The following is a 14,916-nucleotide window of genomic DNA, read 5'->3' on the forward strand; positions in this document are numbered from 1 at the left end:
TTCTCAATTCGTGTGTTTATTAGAGATGCTTACTAGTGCTTGTAAAAGTACGAAACCGAAAACCTGGAGTTCAGTCTCCCGAATTTTACGGTTTCGTTGATTTTAGTCGAGGCGCAGAATAGAAACCGAAAAGACGAACTTAAAAAAAAGAAATCAAACGTCGCGGGAAATTTTTAGCGATGAACATGCGAAATGGAACTAGTTCGATGCTCCGATCGAGCTACATTCATACATAATTTACATGTAACTAGCCAAAATAAACTACTAATCCTTCGCCACGCGCCTAATTTGACCAAAATTTGGCACCGGGATAGTCACCAGGGCCTCTACGCGCAGTGAAAGAAGGGAACGCGCGGCGGAGGAAGGCTAGGCGACGACGTGGGAAGCGAGCTCGATCACCGTCACCTCCGTGCAGTTCCCGCTGGTGAGGGGAAGCGCCGGCGCGTCATCGTCTCTGCTGTCGGGTCTCGGCGGAAGCGGCGGGCCACACGAGCCGCCGGACAGGGCCTCCCCGTCCCCATCGCGTGTCGACCTTCGCGGCCCCCTACGCATCGCCTGCTTGCGCGCTCCCTCGGAGCGCATCCACTTCGCGCGCTCCGCCTCCGAGCGCAAAATCGGCGAACAAGGCGGCGAGCCTCCGCCGCTGATTCGGCCGCCTCCCCTACCGCATCTTGGTGCGCGCGCCATTGGGAACGGAGGGGATGTCGCGGCAGAGCAGAGAGCGCGACGTAGCGGCCAAAATTCCTCGCGGGAGTGCGAGGGTTTTTCGCGACAGCGGAGCGGATGCGGCGGAGGGGAGTAGGGTTTTGGAATCGAACTCCCCTCCCCGACCTGGTTAAATAGGTGCCGCGCCCTCACTTTCTCGGGTCCCGAGAAAGTTTTTCAGGCCAGGCCGCCGATTCAGGCGCTACTCTATACCGCTATGGGCCCGAATCCATAAATCCGCCGAAATTTTTTAGTTCTGGCGGCATTTACGGGCTCCTGTTAGAGTTGCTCTTACCAGCGCAGGAAACAAAAACATATCTCTACACTCTCACCGATCTTGTAGAACAAAACCTCCCAAATCAATCAGTGAGACGAGAAGAGAGTTCATCTGTCTGTCCACCCCAAAAAGAAAGATATATCAAAGATTCATCCCGTGTTCTGCATGCCGGCGGCGATTCCTTTCATGGTGAGGATGAGCGTGTCCTCTAGGCCCGGGTCGTACTCGCTACTGGGGTTGAGCTCCACCAGGCTCTCGGCCGTGTCTTCGATCAGCTCCGTGGACAGAGGCGGCCGCGTAGCCGGCCTGAACTCGCCGTCCCTGATCCTCTTGAGCGTGTAGGCCTGGCACACGTTGAGCGCCGTGATGTACGAGTCCCGCAGCATGAGCCGCTGCCTCAGGAACGGGTCACTCTCTAGCAGGTCCTCGTGCCCGGCAACCTACACAGCCAAAGTTCGCAAGATGCACATCAATGGTGAGCTGACATGATTTCATCTGAGATGCAATCAGCTCTAGGCCACGCCAGTGATCTGCTTACCTTAAGAAGGAGGCTCTGTGTCTCGGCGTAGTTGGCTCGGAGCTGCTCGCCGAAGGGCAAGAGGTCTTCAGGCACGAGGAGCTTGTCGTAGAGGGCGGCGATGCCGGGGTCGCCCTTGGCGAAAACCATCTCGAGGAGGTCGATGGTGACGCGGAAGAACGGCCACTCTTCGTACATCTCCCGGAGCGTGGCCAGGCCGCTGGGCGTGTCCATGGCGTGCCGGAACGCGGCGCCGAAGCCCAGCCACACGGGGAGGTGGAACCGCGTCTGCGTCCACGCGAAGATCCACGGGATGGCGCGGAGCGACTCGATGCCGCCGCTCGCCTTCCGCTTCGACGGCCGGCTGCCGATGTTCATCCGCCCGTACTCCGTCTCCGGTGTGGCCGAGCGGAAGTACTCCACGAAGCGCGGCTCCTGGAACACGATGGACCGGTACTCCTCGGTGGCCACGGTGGCCATGTCGTCGAGCAACGCGCGCCACTCGGGCTTGGGCGACACCGGCGGGTTCATGCCATGCTCTAGCGTCGCCGCCGTGAACCTCTGCAGCGTGCGGAAGCAGAGGTTCTCCTCGCCGAACGCCTTCTCGATCACCTCACCCTGGACGGTCACACGGAGCGAGCCGTTGACGGTGTTGGGCGGCTGCGACAGGATGGCGAGGTGGCTCGGCCCGCCGCCGCGGCCCACGGTGCCGCCCCGGCCGTGGAAGATGGTCAGCTTCACGCCGTGCCGCTCCGCCACGTCCACGATCTCTTCCTGGGCCCTGTACAGCTGCCACGCCGCCGACAGACGCCCGGCGTCCTTGCCGGAGTCCGAGTATCCGATCATGATCTCCTGCTTGCCATTGATCCTCTCCTTGTACCAGTCCACGGAGAACAGGAGCTCCATGGTGGCGCGCGCCTGCTGGAGGTCGGCCAGCTTCTCGAAGAGCGGTACGACTCTCATGGGCTTCTTGACGCCGCACTCCCGTTGCAGCAGCTCGACGGCGAGAACGTCGGATGGCGCGGTGGCCATGGAGATGACGTAAGCCCCGAAGCTGTCTTCCGGGAGCTCAGCGATGACCCGGAACGTGCCGAGCAAGTCAGCGACCTCGTCGGACTGGGGCAGGTCAGGGCCAAAGAGCGGGCGGTTGCCTTGGAGCTCTGAGACGAGCCACTCCTGGCGCTGCTCCTCAGGCCAGTCCCGGTAGGAGCCTATGCCGAGGTGCGTGGTGATGGCGTCCACGGCGTCGGTGTGGCGCTCCGACTCCTGCCGGATGTCCAGCTTGACGAGGCAGAGGCCGAAGGTGGCCACCTGGCGCATGAAGTCCAGCAGACTGCCGTCGGCGATCAGCTGGTCGCCGCAGTCGCACAGCGATCGGTAGCACAGCTCAAGAGGCTCCAAGAACTGCAACAAAATTAAGGTGGACATAGATAGGCTCCATCAATTCAAATGTACAGTACTGCCACTTGATTTCAACTCAGATCGATTGCATTCGAAACAATTAGGTACCTCCTCGACACTTCTGTAGGTATGATCTTCTGGGATGCTTGATTCTCCATGGGACAAGATCTCTCGAGCACGCTCGCACGTGTTGTAGAGCTTGTCCCTCACATCCCCGAGTATGATGCGGTATGGCTCCCGCGGAGAAATCTGCTTCCAAAACTCTGCAGCAAATCGAGGATATGAAATGTTTTGCTTCTTCAGAGTTTCAGACACAAGCTTCAGAGGAAGAGTTTCTCTGCAACAACATACCGATGTAGTATTTGGCGTACTTCCTGGAGGACAGCCGGTGCAGCTCGTCTGCGTGTGCCCGGAGCTCGTCGTTGCAGCGCCACATAGAAAGCTTCAAGCAAGCAAACAAACAGATGCAAGGCGCCGTTAGAAACTGAAACCATTACAGAACTGACTCTTGCGCGAGTTTGAAAGGTTCAGTGTGGCACCTCGAACATGAGACTGCCCATCTTGGAGAAGTACATGTTTGCGGCCATCATCCTGGCGAGCAGGCAGACGTCCCTGGTGACCTCGGGGGTGACCCTGGGGTTCCCGTCGCGGTCGCCGCCCATCCACGAGGAGAACTGGATGAGGGGTACGTCGTAGGGGAGACGCTCGTCGATGCCGATGTTCTTGAGCGCCGTGTCGACGCGGCGGAGGAACTTGGGCACGCCGTTCCAGATGGTGTCGTGGAAGTAGCTCATCCCCAGCCGCATCTCGTCCTGCGGCGTCGGCGGCGTCCGCCGGATCTCGTCCGTTCTGAACGCCGCAAGAATCTGCATGGAAGAAGTTCAGACAAGTTTCGGCCAAGTTGATCATCCCTCCTACTAGTGACACACGACGCGATGATCGTTGAGATGATCAGACTGTTTGATGGTATCAGACGAACCTCTCTCTGCAGGGCCTCGTCAATCTCCTGCTTCTCGTTCTCGGACATGTCCTCAACGCAGAGCTGCGTCAGGTGTCTCCTGATACTGAAACAAGAGCATGGACATAACACGTCAGTGAAGTGAACAACAGTCACTTAGTGAAGTAGTGTTTGCTCAGTAACCATATGTAATTACGTGTAGCGCTGCTAGCTAGTAACAGCAAAGTAAACACTTCCATTAATCTATGGTTAATTACCTAGCGTGCTTCTCGAGGAGCGACCTCCTGACGGACTGTGTGGGGTGCGCAGTGAAGACGAGGTCGGTGGTCTGGGTCCTGAGCGCGTCGAACACCTCCCGGGGCGTCTTGCCGAGCCCGTGCACGAGCCGCTGGATGGTCTCGTCGATGTCGGACTCGGTGGGCGCGGAGCCCTCGTCGGCGAAGCTGCCGCGGCGGCTGGCCTCCATCTTCTTCTGGCGCACCATCTGGACCTCCTCGGCGAGGTTGGCCAGGTTGAGCATGTGGGAGAAGGAGCTGGTGAGCGTGATGGCGTCGCCGACGTCGAGGCTGGTGAAGAGCGCCCCCAGCTGGGCCAGCCTCGCCGCCTGGTCGCCTCCGTCACGCTGGTACTCCCCGGACACCCTCAGGCACTCCTCAGCCTGCACAACAAGCACCATCCATTAATTGATTATGGACACATGGAAATGAGAATTAAGTGCTGCTCTGTCAGCGTGCTTACCACTCGTCTGAAGTTGCTGCCGTGTAGCTCCTGCAGGATGTCGAGGAAGCGGTCGACGAGGAGGGTCTCGTAGTTGAGCAGCCGGTCGTCGTCGTCGCCGGCCACTCTGTCGCGCGCGAGCCGGCGGAGCTCGGCGCCGACGGACTCGGCCACCGCCGCAGCGCGGACGCTCCTCGCCGTCGGCCGGCGGAGGACGGCGTACTGCGGCAGCGCGAGCCGCCGCCTCCCGCCGGGCTCGAGCTTTATCAAGAGCGTGAACAGCGGGGCGGAGTGGAGGGATATCATGGCGCCTACCTCCCACGCGTCGTGTGCAGATTCTACGCGGCAAGTATCAGCTAGCTGCTAGCAGGGATACGGCGGGGCTGTGAGACGCGCGCGCCATTTTTCTTCTCTGGGTTTTAAGGGTGAAGAGAAAGAGGATTTGGGTGGCTACTAACAGCACTCCCCAGTCTCCACTCTCCACTGTGGCTAAACCCATTGCGCGCCATACGATATTTTTGCCGGACGTTTCGCCGGTACCACGGGCCGTACCACTCCCGTAGCTGTTCACTTGTCTACGGCTCTGCCGCGTGTTGCTCATTTCGTCTCCTTCTCCGTGAGGTTTATGTCGGCCGCTGAAATCTCTTCTGCGCCCAAATATGGCTCCTCGATTTTGTTTCTTCTGGGGAGCCGACGCTTAGATGGCTCAAGAGCTGAAGAGTGGTTTCTCGTGGGAATGTTGTGCACTGGACCAACAGAGACATGGGGGAAGCTGCTGAAATCTTCCTCCGTGACAGTGTGCACAATTGACAGCAACAATGTGATAAAAGCTAGAAACAACCAAACGGGATCGGAAGGCAATGTGCATCAGAATAAAATGGCATCTCAGTATCAAGAATTTAGAATATTCTACAGGCAATATGACACTGTGCTGCTTCAGATTTTTTTTTCCAAAATCAGGTCGAAACGACCATCTCCAGTTCGGCACAGGCCAAACTGAACTGAGGACCAGAAAATAATCATTACCATCTCTCAAGTCTCAACCTTCTTTGCATATGAACTAACATTTTGAGACATGAAATGACATTTAACAGGGATGTGTATTCAGTCGCACACCCCTTACAACAAACAGAATTTTGCTACAAGAAAGTATCAACTTGATCTGAAAATGAAATCAACAACCAGCATAAGAAGATATAAAAGATGGTACTTCCTCTTACATGGAGTATTCACTAAGGAAAGCAGGAATGACTGCTTGCAGAAGACACAGGCACAAGATGAAGAAAATCAATAGCATATCCTGGTTTACATTCTGCTACTCAAATACAGAGTACGAAGAGAGTTAACATGATAATGCAAATGAGACTTCTTGCTCTAGAATAACTGCCTTTGCCAACCCTCATCTTATTAACATTGCAAACAGACAATTTTTAGTACAATGCTAGAAAAGATAGCTTAACATACTTATTTTTATCAGTTGATCTCACTACCATTAATAAATAATAAGATAAAATTTACATGATGTGAATATGATTTAACATTTTCACAATCACAGGAACCTACGATACACTACCACAAACTAAAAAAGGTTAAAAAAACAGACCTGCAAAATATAATTACAATGAAGAAAAGGTGTTATTCACATTTTCGCTCTTCATCTTGTACTACTTGCATATACAGGAAACGTTTGTCATATGCATTCCCAGTAGAGTGCTCATACATCACTCCAGCTATCATCATCACCTCCATCGCTGGCCACAGCCTGATGACATGCAAGTAATCAGGGGGGCACAAGTAATAGCCCAAAATCTAACATGATGAAAAATTAAGATGATACATACCTGTCGGATTGCATTTGCTTTCTCCAAAATTGCTACAACGTTGGAATTGGCGGTGGACTGGGATGAGGTGCTTGTCTTAGATTCATTTATTCGTCTTAAGTTGAATGTCTGCATTTGTACAAACAATTTAACGAACTAGTGAGGTACTTTCGTGGCACCGTCTCGAGTGCAGAGAATCAACAAATCCCGAAGCAAGGGCTTAAAGGGTTGTGGTATGCAAATACAGCAGTTCATCTATTTGACATACCTTGCTCCTGATTTGCTGAAGCAACTCCTCCCTTTCGTCCAAACTGTTAACATCACTGACTAATGCTTTTGATTTTTGATGCCCATTCAGCTTCTGCAGATCTGGCTGCAATAGTTGTTAGGTAAAGTGGGAGAAACATCAGTATCGCCACCCACAATCAAATGCTACAAACTAGGAAAAGATCTTTCAAGTTCAAGAATCAACGAATCTTTACTAGAAATATTACTTGTTAGTTGGCAAAAGGTAAGGCTAGAAACATGTTAGATATACTGAGACAAAAAAAAAAATTTGCTATACCGAGACTACCAAGTATTCAACAGCACTATGGGGCCATTCAACATTTTATATCCATGACGCAGTAGCGGAGGGTCCAAATTTGTCATTACCCATAGCAATAGAGCAAATTTTGTACCGATGGTGGGAAAAGTGTGTATAAGCTTATGGCTGAGATGCTCAAAGAAGGAAAAAATATCTACAGTATAGGCTATAAAAAATCAGTATTTCCATGCCTAACGAGTTTTAACCATAGAACAAAGGCATTCATTCTCTGAACATAAATGCTTAACTCTCCCGCAGTGCCGTATCCATAATTTGATCTTATTGGGTCTAATTACACCAATCACACACATGAGCATTGCACTTTTAACATATTTAGCCAGCTCGTCAGTTGTATTGATAAAAATATCAAATTATTTATCCAAAGACCTATTTTAAATTTCAACGCTGGGGAAGAGGAAAAGTGAGTTCTCCACTGTCCATTCTTGTCCTTTGAACTAATTTTTGCCATATTGGTAGAAGTAGCAAGACTATGATCATAATAATAACTGAGCATTTTCTAAATAAGAAAAAAAAAGCATTCATACCTTATCCCTGATTTGCTGAAGCAAGCTTGATTTGATCTCGAAGATATTAGAAAGATGACTAATTTCTTTTACCGCATCGACTTTCTGATTGATCTGCATGCACGGAGTTCATATAATTTCATCAGCAAGAGATAAAAGAACTGATACCAAGATATTCAAACAAGGGTGAGTCTTACCACTTCCTTATCATTTCCTTGTGGATCTGGTGCTACATCAGGTGGAAGATGTTCTTCCTGCACTGGAGTGTGTACAGGCAGTAGACTCGAGGCATTCTTAAGCATGTTTTTAGCTGTAAAGTCTCTTTCTTCTTCTAGAGAAGTTGTTTGTCTCATCGTCCTCCACTGCATTGGGGGAAGAGGAGGTGGCGGCGGCATCTGATCTTGATCTGGTGATAAATTGACTGGATTATCTGGAATGAGAGTATCTCCATGTTGATGATTGTTTGTGGATATCAAAGTGTCAAAGTTAGGAAGTTCTCCAGTAGGATGGGATTCTAAAGTGCCGAGTCCATTATGATCTCCAATATCTGAAAGTGAATTAGTGGACTTCTCACCAGATAAGTTCATTTGCTCAAATCCATTTTGATGATTGTTTGTGGACATCAAAGTGTCAAAGTTAGGAAGTTCTCCAGCAGGATGGGATTCTAAAGTGCCAAGTCCATTATGATCCCCAGTATCTGAAAATGAAATAGCGGACTTCTCACCAGATAAGTTCATTTGCTCAAATCCCATGTAGCTAGAGATGGGTGCTGTGGAGGATCCTATCTGATTTGAATCATTATGCAGCTCATGATCCTCCAATCCAATTTCATCTTCTTGATCCCACAACTCGGAGTTTGAATATAACCGTGGACTGAGATCATCATATGAAGAATAACTATAAGATCTACCAAAGGTATCATCTTCTGATTCGGAACCACTACCAGGCTGTGGAACAGAACACTCTGGAAGTAACTGAAATGTCGGTAAGATCATATCATCAGCAGTATCATGAAGATTGCTATCCGAGAAATCTAGGTTCAATTTTGACATTTCAAATGCACTCATGGGGTGAAAAGATATTTTCATATGCTCAAGTGGTGGAGATGATTTCTCAGAGTAATGGCAACTAGAGAATGTTGACGATTTGGACAGTCCATCCATGCCATTTTCTGTTTTCTTGTCAAGTTGAGATGCCTCGAATACTGTTTCCTTTGGTGTGACAGTGGAATTTACAGTAGCTTCATAGCTTCCATTTGCATCAGTGTTCACCTTCCCAGATGACATAGGAAGATCACTATATTTGGGAGTTCTCCTCTGAAGTGTATTAGCAAGGAATCTCTGTGCAATGCTTGAAAAGCTTGATGCGGACACCACATGCAAATTATTCCTTCCAGCCATGTCAGTGGCAGAGTATGTTTCAGAACCATTTTCAGCAATATCTTCAGATTCTAGAAGCTCGCTTATTGAAGTCTGCTTGCCATTCATATTATTGTGCACACTCTGCTCAAAATATGCAGAACACTCTGAGGGCCGATTCGTTTGACTAGAAACTGTATCAGGTGTTCTTATGGCTGATTCAATAGTCGTTGAGTTGTTTTGGTTAGCGGTAACCTCCCTTGGACCATCTTGGCCACCAAATACTGGAGGTTTGGATGGTTCAAGTCCAAAGAGCCCAGCATTTGTCCAAAGCTTGACGGAAGGTACTTCAACAGAACTGGTAGGAGCATTTGCTGGAAGCTGCTGGGTTGCACACCCATTCTCTGATGACTCGTTCAGAGGCATGGTCTGTGAATTAGACACTTTAGCCATGCCAAAACCACCAAATTCCTCATGATTCTCCCCCATATAATCCTGAGGACTTCTTTCTGAAATAACAAACGAGTTACCAGCACTATCACCAGGTGAGATTTTAGCAGCAGATGCATCACAAGTCGGAGTGAAGGAAATGGTAGGTTGGGGTACAAGACAGCTAGTGCCTTCAACAGAACTATCTTCCAATGCATCTTCTGCATTACTCTCAAGGATTTTATTGACAACAGATGCTTTATTGGGAGGAGTAACTGCATAGGTTGACAGTCCTGGTTTTGACATCTCAGGAGAATCTCTGGGGGCAACTTCTGCCTTACTCTCAGGAATTTCCTTTGCATCAGGGGATCTTTGATTGGGTAGTGTAGCTGTACATGCTCGCGGAGCCGGTTCTGAAATCTCAGGAGGATGAGGACCTCCAACAGCATCCTCTGCATTATTCTCGGCGATAGTGGCAACAGATGACCATTCATTAGGATGTATATCTGTATAACCTGAGAATGCATGCTGTGAAATACCCGGACCATCTGCACTTGACAAACTGGGAAACTCAGCAGTTCTTTCAAGCATATGGGACATTCTGGAATCTCTACATGTATTAGGAAATTCAGCAGGAGAAGAAACAGGAAGTTGTGAAACAATACTGTCAACTGACTCCATTTGAGGTGCATGAGCATTGGAAGATTGTACCGGCTTCCCTCGTTTTTTAGTTGCAGATTCAACTTCAGTCTCTGTCTCAGATTCAAGTGTATTAAGTGCATCCATGTAGTTGTCTGTTTCACTGGGGACTTCATCATGGTGGTTCAAGCCTGATGACAGTAATAACAGTTTTGCCTTCTGAAGTAAGGCCCCTTGCTGCTCCAAAGTTTCCATCTCCCTATGATCAACTTCTCGCCGCACAGGCTTAATATGTTCAGTTTCAGGATTTTCAGCCCTATCCATCACAACATCATCACAGTAGACAGAACTTGTAGTCATGACAATTGCAGTCTTTTCATGCCATTCAACAGAAGGTGACCTAGCAACCATCTCATCTGACATGGAATCTTGCTTCGGATCATCACCCAGATCATCTGCCCTGGTCCCGTTAAGCAGGATGGAGGAAGATGCATCACTAAGCTTGTGCAGATGAATATTTGACAGCTTGTCACGGCCATTGTTTGACAGCCTGTCATGATCATTATTAGAAGGCTTTGCTTCTGAAGCTTGTTCAGCAAAACTCAGTCGTGCCTTAGAACTAAACGAAGAAGATCTGCTTATATTCTCAGGGTTGGATCTTGCATCAGATGTAGATCTATGCTCTGAAAAGCTCCTGCCATCAGTGCTGGGAGATGCACACTGCCTGCTGGCAATAAGAATAGTAAGAATGAAATTCTAGATATATTTTCCAACACACGAGCATAACAAAGTAATGGAGGAGGAAAATAATACTGCAATTCATGTATCTTTGAGTTTGGGATTTGTGTGTAAAACCTGCTGGTAAATTGAACAGAAGTGAGTGCTCGCTGCAATTCACCGTTCCTATGCCTAGATGTGGCTTGCCCAGGATATGGTTCTTTCAGGCGTGATCCTTTTCTCTGTCCAAATTCAACCGAGTCTTTCAGCATAGAGTTACCAACAAAAAATAATTACATCTGCCAAAACTAACACCAACTAGCCAAAACTGTTCCATAACAGAAGCGATGAAGCATGGCAGCTCAGCAATGCATTTAGCAATTCATAAAGATTTTCCAATAGGCTTAACTTCTATGGAACTAAAATGACAACATGAAAGGCGTCCCACAAAATATTTTAAACAAGTGCATATCTAATTCTTCTTGACATTTTACTGGAACCGGGAGCTCTTGCTTCTACCAGAAAATTTATCATAACGATACAACTTGGTGACACTGTAGTCACTTCTTGTAATGACACTTCAAAGAAAGCAAATACATATAGCTCACAGTAATAATATTCAAACTTCTAACTGAACTTGACGTGGATTAAATAGCAGTAGTCTGTAATAATTTATTTTAGATTAGTACACAATAGTTATTCTGTTGACATGTTTGCTTACAGAGTAGACTGGAGCAGCAACACCACAGGTAGATAGGTTTTATGTCAGTTGTGCCTGTGTTTAGACTAATATAGCTGAGCAGAAAATAAGTAGTAAAACCTTGATTTTCTGAGATCTGCTTTCATTTTGGAGATTTGCAGTCTTGTCTGCTCTCATCACATCCCATGATTTCTTGAAGTACGATGGATCAGAATATCGTCTCAAACAAGCCCCAGCACCAGAATTATCAAATCTGAAAATAAATCATGTTAGATACTGAAAGGTGCTTGCATAAGGAAAAACAATCATCCTTACTTGTCGAGAAGGTAAAGTCGTGGTGGGTCTCGACATTCTTCATAGGAATCCATCATAAAACGAGGCAGATCACTGGATAGCAGGTGATTTTTCTCATTTTGAAGTTGAGTGTGCCAGTCAGAGCCTGCATTTAGCTAGCGAAATAAGTAAAGGTGCATGATGTTGGTTATGGTTAAGAGACATCTGATATGAGACTGAAATAGAAATGGGCAGTTTTGTACCGTGTGAATTTAGTAGAGGGTAAAGCAAAAGCTAGGTTCATCATTCATTACCACCAACCAGGGCTGCTCTCACATTATGGACAGATCAACTTATTACCCAAAAAGGTTTGTACTAATTTAGTGATACCAACTTCAACCAGTTGGGATTTTTTTTCTGTATAAGTTTGACTTGATTTCAGGTTGCCATTGGTAATATTCATATTAGTCTGATTTTCATCCACACCATTAGTATCAATCCATTGTGATGAATTAGTGGTGGACAAATTAGTGTCAACTAAATGGGCAGAATGACTATTGACGACTAAAAATGTGCACAAGAACTCTTAGCTTGTTCTTTTCTACTAATAATGCAATTATGAAGTAACTACCTGCTACATAGGCAAAATGTATATGGCTCTTCTGGTTCTTCACAGCTTTTTCAAGAGATGGAAGTGCGGCTTCAATGTTCTGTACTCGAGTCAGCACCTTACGCCCCCGAGCAGATGTGGTTATAACTTGCTCGTGTAGGTCGTGGAAAACATCCGCCGCAAATCTGGAATTACCAAAGTATGTATCAGGCATAGTGAACTACATGTAGCCAATTTAAGTCAAGACGGCCATTATTGGACTTGTAACATTCATGAAGTCAAGTGAAAAGCTAGCAAATCAATTCTACCTCCTATTGTCACAAAACAATAGAGCGGTAAAAACTGATAAAACGACAAAACCATTAATAACCAAAATAAAATTTCCTAAGAATGGCGACAGTTTTCGATCATCGAACAGTAGGAGCTGTTAGCAGCCATAGAAACAGTTGCACCAGAATTAGCAAAGACTTGTGCAGCCCGAGCATTGAACAACGTATACGTGTGAATGCACCCCCGCTACGCCATTTAAAATGGGGACTTCCAAGAAACACAGGCTATATCAAAGAGAAAATAAAGGAATTATTGTCCACACCGTAAACTCATGCTAGAATACGTCAACAGCTCCTACCAATTCAGCAAAGCATGCCTCGAAAATGCAGACAAAAACCACCTAAATCGTAGCGATTTGGAAACACACAAGTTGGGACTACCTGTTCTAATCCTGGTGCAAACTCGTAAAATAAGCGCAAATGCAGCCTGGGCCTAAACCGACATCTCCTATTCCTATTCCTGCCAAGCAGGCTTCACTCTGTTGTTGATGACCGGCACGCGGGAAGCCGGGAACCCTTCCATAATTTGTCGAACCGGGCACTCAATCTGGAGTCATCAAATAGAACCACCTCAGCGCCTAAAATGACATTCCCCATTCCCGCCAGGCGCTGCACTTTGTGTATAACCAGTACGCAATTCTTAGAACCTGGCACTCGATCTCGAGTAATCGAATACAACCACCTCAGCGCCAGATCCCGGTTCCTTCGAATCACCCCCAATCTCAAGCACAAGCACTTCAGCTTAACGAAGCAGCGCCCAGAAAAACACTTCCCCAGCCGCCGCAGCTGCTGCCCCCCAAAATCAGCGCACACAAGGAGCGCGCCTGCCAGATCCCAGCCTGACCGGAACGAACACACGCACTTGCCGAATCGAGAGACGCACAGCAGAAATAACTGAACCGAAATCAGACCGCGAGGCAGCAGCGGGCTTACTCAGCGAGATCTCCGAGCTGGCGCAGGATCCCGACGAGTCCCGCGACGGCGACGCCCTCGAGCAGCGCCTTGGGGTCCGCCTCCCCGCCGCCGACGCCGGTGCCGCCTCTCTTCCCAGCTCCCGCGGCGTTGGCGGCGGCGGCGGCGCCGTAGAGGGCGGGGTCGCCGAGGCCGACCTCATTCCGCAGCTCGAACCTGACGAGCGGCATCCTCAGCGGCGAGGCGCGGTCATGGGCACGCCGCCGCCCCGGTGTAAATGCGACGGCGCAACGGCAACGGCTACTTTTGCGGTGGGAGGGGAGCAGGTGGCGCCGCCTTTGGGTTGGGTTGGGTTGGGTTGGGTTGCCGCCTCCGCACGGAAGAGGGCGCGCGCGGCCGCGGTGGCTGGCGAGGAGGAGGAGGAGTGGAGGCGACGTTGGGTGGCGGGGATGGGAGGAGCGTCGGTCTCCGACAGGGTGCGGGGCGAAAGGGACGGTGGGAAAGAGCAGCGCAGCGCAGCTCGGCACGAGGGGTGCGGGTGGGCAAGTGGCGTGCCGTCCGTCGGGTAGGCGCTGCCGAGGACTATGTTGTGTGATGCTAGGTCGGGGTCGGCGGTGGTTGCTACTTCTGGCCGTGCTTCCAGGTTTTCACTGCCTTCTCGTTTCTCTGTGGACGGGGGTTGGGACATGCGTTCTGTGCTTGCGGCGCGGTCACGTCAAATGTGATCTCATGCCTGCTGCTCGGTGTTAAAAATGTGAGTGTGTGCCTAGCAATCTTGAGCTTCTTGCTAACACTAGGACTCTAGGAGCCGACTTTTTTTTTTTTGGTTCCCTTTGTTGAACTATGTATTGATATCCGTATAATACTGGTATAGAGAGTCTCTACCCATGTATTGTACCCCCTTGTATATGCTGCGTGTGGGGCTATTCCACACCGATATAACATGAACCCCGAGCCTCGATCAAGGCATCGGTTCCTCCCCGTTCAACATGGTATCAGAGCAGGTTCCTCCCGTCTAGATTGGATCGTCTTGCTCCACCGAAAACCACACCAACGCCGGCGCTCATTGCCCGCCTGATAACTCACGAACAACCCCGGCCGCGTCCTTCATCCGTCGCCGCCGCCAACAACCCTCCCTCCCTCCCAAACAAAACAACCCTAGCGACACACCATCTGATGGCGTCCTCATACTCTGCTGCAGCCAATCTGGCGGCTGCCCTAGGAGCGCCTCCGACGGAAAAACTGTCTCGCGACAATCACGTGTTCTGGAAGACTCAAGTTCTCCCGGCTCTTCGCGGCGCGCAGGTCATGGGGCTACTAGATGGCACTGAAAGATTGCTGCACTAGCCAATTGAACCAAAAGTTCGAACTGATGGAAAGAGACTAGGCAGTGTATTTATATTCAACACTCCCCCTCACGTCTAGGCTATTTTAGTCCTTAGCG

The 14,916-nt window shown here is 49.3% G+C and overlaps 2 protein-coding genes across 3 annotated transcripts; both read right to left on the reverse strand.

The window, feature by feature from the left end:
• Positions 1-1,007: 1,007 nt before the first annotated feature.
• Positions 1,008-5,032, reverse strand: LOC127341737 (phosphoenolpyruvate carboxylase 1). Its single transcript, XM_051367667.2, has 8 exons — positions 4,597-5,032; positions 4,116-4,516; positions 3,880-3,964; positions 3,440-3,766; positions 3,252-3,342; positions 3,009-3,163; positions 1,521-2,903; positions 1,008-1,422 (listed from the first exon to the last, which is right to left on the reverse strand). The coding sequence occupies exons 1-8, from the start codon at positions 4,879-4,881 to the stop codon at positions 1,132-1,134; spliced, it is 3,018 nt and encodes a 1,005-aa protein (XP_051223627.1). The 5' UTR covers positions 4,882-5,032; the 3' UTR covers positions 1,008-1,131.
• Positions 5,033-5,959: 927 nt separating this feature from the next.
• LOC127341736 (SCAR-like protein 2) lies at positions 5,960-14,010 on the reverse strand. 2 transcript variants are annotated; one of them, XM_051367666.2, is made up of 10 exons: positions 13,494-14,010; positions 12,253-12,416; positions 11,664-11,787; positions 11,469-11,601; positions 10,787-10,890; positions 7,703-10,655; positions 7,527-7,619; positions 6,664-6,768; positions 6,417-6,524; positions 5,960-6,337 (listed from the first exon to the last, which is right to left on the reverse strand). In XM_051367666.2, the coding sequence occupies exons 1-10, from the start codon at positions 13,700-13,702 to the stop codon at positions 6,290-6,292; spliced, it is 4,041 nt and encodes a 1,346-aa protein (XP_051223626.1). In that variant the 5' UTR covers positions 13,703-14,010; the 3' UTR covers positions 5,960-6,289. The 2 variants fall into 2 exon arrangements, with proteins under 2 accessions (XP_051223626.1, XP_051223625.1); XM_051367665.2 differs by having other exon boundaries at positions 7,703-10,658.
• Between the last annotated feature and the right edge of the window lie 906 nt (positions 14,011-14,916).

The sequence above is a fragment of the Lolium perenne genome, chromosome 3 (genome assembly GCF_019359855.2).
Source record: "Lolium perenne isolate Kyuss_39 chromosome 3, Kyuss_2.0, whole genome shotgun sequence".
NCBI classification, from domain to species: Eukaryota; Viridiplantae; Streptophyta; class Magnoliopsida; order Poales; family Poaceae; genus Lolium; species Lolium perenne.